The sequence below is a fragment of the Mustela nivalis genome, assembly GCF_964662115.1.
Source record: "Mustela nivalis genome assembly, chromosome: 18".
NCBI classification, from domain to species: Eukaryota; Metazoa; Chordata; class Mammalia; order Carnivora; family Mustelidae; genus Mustela; species Mustela nivalis.
In genome coordinates this window covers 48602999-48607886 of record NC_139037.1, presented here as the reverse complement: position 1 = coordinate 48607886, position 4888 = coordinate 48602999, and the positions used below count along the sequence as shown (strand labels likewise).

At 51.8% G+C, this 4888-nt stretch overlaps 1 protein-coding gene across 1 annotated transcript; it reads left to right on the top strand.

Annotated features, from left to right (window-relative positions):
• Positions 1 to 364: 364 nt before the first annotated feature.
• Positions 365 to 4412, top strand: LOC309853291 (zinc finger and SCAN domain-containing protein 5B-like; the record flags this gene model as incomplete). The annotated part of the gene is made up of 4 exons (XM_082711130.1): positions 365 to 748; positions 2331 to 2537; positions 3259 to 3456; positions 3798 to 4412. 4 exons carry the CDS (start codon positions 365 to 367, stop codon positions 4410 to 4412), a joined length of 1404 nt encoding a protein of 467 aa, XP_082567256.1.
• Between the last annotated feature and the right edge of the window lie 476 nt (positions 4413 to 4888).

The following is a 4888-nucleotide window of genomic DNA, read 5'->3' as shown; positions in this document are numbered from 1 at the left end:
GGTGAGAAAACTGAGCCCGCTTCTGTACATTTAGAGCTCAGAATCTAAGGGCCCTTCAGACATGTGAACCACCTTTTACTATAAATGTGAACATTGGAAAAATAATAGTGGGGTTACTTTTCATGGAATTAAATACTGGATGAGTGGGGGATGGTGTTAGTGTTGGGGTGAAGGGTTTGGAGGGAAGGGGGTGGTAAGAAATTAAACCAATCTGGTTCCTCCCCCCGCCCCACCCCACAGACTTCTGAATGAACGGCGTGTCTGTTGCTGAAGAAAACTGGAGTCAGTCCCTTTAGGTGGCTCTTAATTAGGCACCAGCTTCGAGAAAGTCTGCAGAGTCATACCGGAAAGTTCTCCGGTCGATATGGCTACAGACCAGAACTTCTCAGGGGGTCAGGAGAAACCCCAAGGCAGCCCGGAGACAGAGCTGCCACGGTCTGCTCTGTTGCAAGGAGCCCTTGACGGGACACAAGACGACGACTGTGAGACGTGGCACCTGAGCTTCAGGGCTTTCACCGGCTCGGAGACGTCAGACCCCCTTGAGGACCTGAGGAGCCTTGGTGAGCTCTGCTACCTGTGGCTGCGGCCAGACCTTCACACCAAGGAGCAGATCCTGGACGCGCTGGTGCTGGAGCAGTTCCTGATCTCCATGCCCCCGGAGCTTCAGGTCCTAGTCAAGGAAAGTGGTGTGCGGAGCTGCGAGGACTTGAGGGACCTGCTGAGAAGCAACAAGACCCCCAAGACATGGGTGAGCAGGGCCTTCCTGATGGGAAGGGGGAGCTGGTGTGGGAACTGCAGGTGCCCTTGGACTGGAGAGGACATGGGGGCTTTCTTGGTCAGTGGTTCCCGCTGGGAAGACGGTTTGCCCCTCAGGAGACCCTCGGCAGTGTCTAGAGACATTTCCAGCTGTCACGACAGGGAGGAGAGAGAGGTCACTGGCATTTGATCGGTTTCAGGAGTCTACGAACTTTACTGTCACTCACCCTGCCCGACCTCTGGTGGGGACAGCTGCCTAAGGGGCATTCCAGGGGCTCCAGGAGGAAGGAGCTGGAAACCAGTTCAGTCCGTTACGTTTGCAATTTTTTTTTTTTTAAAGATTTTATTTTATTTATTTATCAGAGGCGGGGGGAGAGAGCGAGCATAGGCAGACAGAGTGGCAGCAGAGGCAGAGGGAGAAGCAGGCTCCCTGCTGAGCAAGGAGCCCGATGTGGGACTCGATCCCAGGACGCTGGGATCATGACCTGAGCCGAAGGCAGCTGCTTAACCAACTGAGCCACCCAGGCGTCCCACGTTTGCAATTCTTGATATCGCCAAAGACCCTCATAAAGTGGTCCTACTTGGGTGAAGTACCTAATGAGCTATGTTGCCACGGTAACTAGAGTCCTGGCATGACCCTGAGGAAGGAAGGGGGCTGGAACAGCAGGCTTTCGACTCCACGAGGGTCTCTCAAATCTACTAGTGACACTGAGATGGACCAACCTTGGGGCTTTCCTGGGCATCGTAGTGTTAGTGCCATCCTTGATGTCAAAGGCAACCACCCCCAGTTGGGAAAGTCAAAAACAAAAAATCTCTGGTGGTTGCCGGATATCCCTCCAGCTCACAGGTATGACTCTCCAGACCAGGTTAAGACCTTACATGGGAACATTTTCCATCGTGGTGGTTGGCGTGCACCTGTAGGCTTTGTAGAAAAAGCAAGAGTCTGAAGGATCTAGGAGGGGAATGGGACCTGGTGTAGCAACAGCCATGGGGAGATGAGCTCTGTAGGTAATCTTGTAAGTGGACAGGAGGGAATTAGATCCAACATGGCAGTCCTCCTTGCCCTGAGCACTCCAGGAGGTGATGAAATTCTCCAGGGGTGAGTGGAGAACGGGAATTATAAGCTTTCGACAATGTGGTGGGAAAATAGCCATGGGAACTGGAAGATGGTCATCTGGAATGACAGATAAGGGGATTCTTAAGACAGGCTGAGTGAGATGTAAGCCACACGTGTGACGTCTCAGCGGGGCCTGGTGTTGATTTCTCACCGTGCTCCCCCTCGAGTGCTGAAGTCAGGAGTGGATAAAGCATGCCTTAGGATGACTCGTGAGGGCTGAGTATTAGCTGAGGTGGTGGTTGGGACATGGGGAGGTGTTGATGTTGATTAGATATTGTGGCTAGGCCGGTGGTTGTCCAACACAAGAGGGCGGGTAAGTCCCCTACCACCTTGGGAGCCTGCCTTTGAAACCAGTAATTCCAACAAAGTGTGAGTGTGCAGTATCTTCATTGAGGGAGCCTCAAAGCTCCGTTCTGGTTCAAGTGAGTCTGATCTTGGTTGACTCTTGCCCTCACAGACCATAGTCACCTTACAAGGACAGGAATTTCTTGTACGAAGTTCAGATGCTCAGATGGCTGGAGCAGAGGTCAGTGACATGGACCTTGTGGCGGACTTGTCCAAGAAGCCCCGATCTTCTGTGAGTGAGACACATCCAGAGGATAGCAAGAAGGTCAGCAGAGAGCTGCAGAATCTGCCAGGAGTCAACGAGCCGTCAGCCGGGCAGGTGAGTGTGAGGCCCTTCCTGATCTCGAGACAGCGGTGGCAGAAGGTACTAGAAGTGGTGGTGGGTGTAGCTGTGGAATAACTGGGACAGTGGCAGAGCACAGAAGTGCACCCATTGTCCCATCCCCATGGATGCATTGAGCCTGTAGACATCTCTGAGCTTCTGTGGAGAAGGAAGACTCCTCAGCCTTTGTCCCTCTGCCTAAGGGAGTGGTTCTCACCTGGAGTCGTTTTTGTCTCTAAAACACTTTTGCAAATGCCCCAAGACCATTTCAGTTGTCAGAATGCAGGTGGGGTTGGAGGTTGGGATTGCATCGAGTGGTCAGAACCCAGGGACGCTGCTATGATCCCACAATGCACAGGAGAGCCCCAAACAGGGATGGTCCCACAAAATATCAGTAGTGATGAGCAGCGACACCTGGACCCAGAGCCACCTTGCTTCCCGAATTGGCCAGAGGAAGCCAGGTGACCTGAGAAGTGTTTAGAGAATTAAGTGTAAGGGCTGTGACATGTGGACATGATTTAAAGGCACGCTGGGCATGATTGATGAGAGGGAGTGATGAGCGGCCCAAAGGAAGTGTGGGCACATCCACAACACTGTCATGTTGAGAGAGTTGGTGTCTCAGATTAGGGTGATGGGCAGGATAGGGAAAACAGGGATGAGAGCCTCCCATGCCCCAAGTTAGGCATGTTGGCAACTACATGTGTTTGCCTATTGCCAGGCACAGAACGTTCTCCTGCTGGAGACCATTCCTAGAAAAGGTGTGCAGGAGAATCTGAGACCCAAGGGGAACCTGAAGGAGAATCTGATGGAAGATCTGGAAGAGAGGACAATACTGAAGTTCCAAGAGCCTCAGCTTCTGGAAGGTTCTGGTGAGCCTGGAAACTGGGAATTCAGAGGAGGTAGTGACTCTTCCTCAGCTGGGAAGTGGGGGTGGGGAACCAGCACTAACATCTCTTGGGGGAAGAGAGCCCTGAAATACCAATCCTTCTCTATCCCTAACTGTCCTCAGTGTCCTACGTACAACCCTATCCCAGGTCCATTGGTTGATGGGAAGTTCTCAACCCACAGCAGCCTTTGGTCCAAAGGAGGTTGGTATCATTGAAAATGCTCTTTGTTAAGTGTTGTGTGTTAATCTTTCTTTCAACAGATTCCATGAAGGCAAAGGGTGGAAAGAATCTCCAAGAAGGAGCCCGTATTACAGACGTGCACGCCAACAGACCCTCCACCCACGTTTCAGAGAGACAAACTTCCCCTCAGAGTGAGAACAGAAGAGATTCTCAGAAAAGCCCAAGAAATCCCAAAAGAAGAAAACTGGACAACACCTCTATTTCCGAAGAAGTACCTCAAGGAGGGACCCCGTATTTGGACAAAGGAGAAGTCTCAGCTCAACCTGTGTCCAGCTCGGTCCATCCTGTTGGGGGAAAAGCCACGGAACAGACACCAATGGGACAGACACCAACCGTGTGCAGCATCTGTAAGAAAGGGTTTCGTTATAAATCTCAGTTTCTCATTCACTGGAGGACACACACAGGAGAGAGGCCATTCAGATGCGATTCCTGCACAGGGACGTTCACGCAGCCTTCAGACCTCCGCGTGCACCGGCGAATCCACACTGGGGAGAAGCCCTACTCCTGCGAGCTCTGCCACCGGACCTTCACCCACGACTCCACCCTTCGGAGCCACCGCCGGGTCCACACCAAGGAGAAGCCTTACGCATGTGCGGACTGCGGGAAAGCTTTCAGCCACAAGGGGAACCTCAACGTCCACCTTCGCACCCACTCTGGGTTGAAACCCTACACGTGTCCCGAGTGCCATGGCGCCTTTCGTCAGCTGGGAACTTTCAAACGCCACCAAAAAACCCACATGAAGTGACTTCCTGACGATTCCGCAGACAAGGCAACCAGGTCCAAGTCCCTTCCATCCCAAGAAGGAGGTTAAGGGTGGTTTGTCCCCGATTTTGGAAAAATGACAGGACATCTCGAGCACTTACAAGGTTTCCGGACACATAGCAGCTGTCCTGTGAACGTTAATTATGAGGATCTTGGAACGATGATGTCTTCCCTATTGGTTTTCATTTTCCGTCTCATCGTGTCCCATTGTCCCATTGTCGGAAGCTTTTTGGTTTATGTTGCTATTCTCGCAATGAAGGCCAGTCTTATTTTCGACATTTCCTAATAAAATTGTTGCTGCAGATTGTCTTCCTGTTATCCTTTATTTCCTTATAAGGTGGGATGGTCCAAGTAGGGTGGCCAGATTATTTTTTTTAAGATTTTATTTATTTGACAGAGACACAGCGAGAGAGGGAACACAAGCAGGGGGAGTGGGAGAGGGAGAAGCTGGCTTCCTGC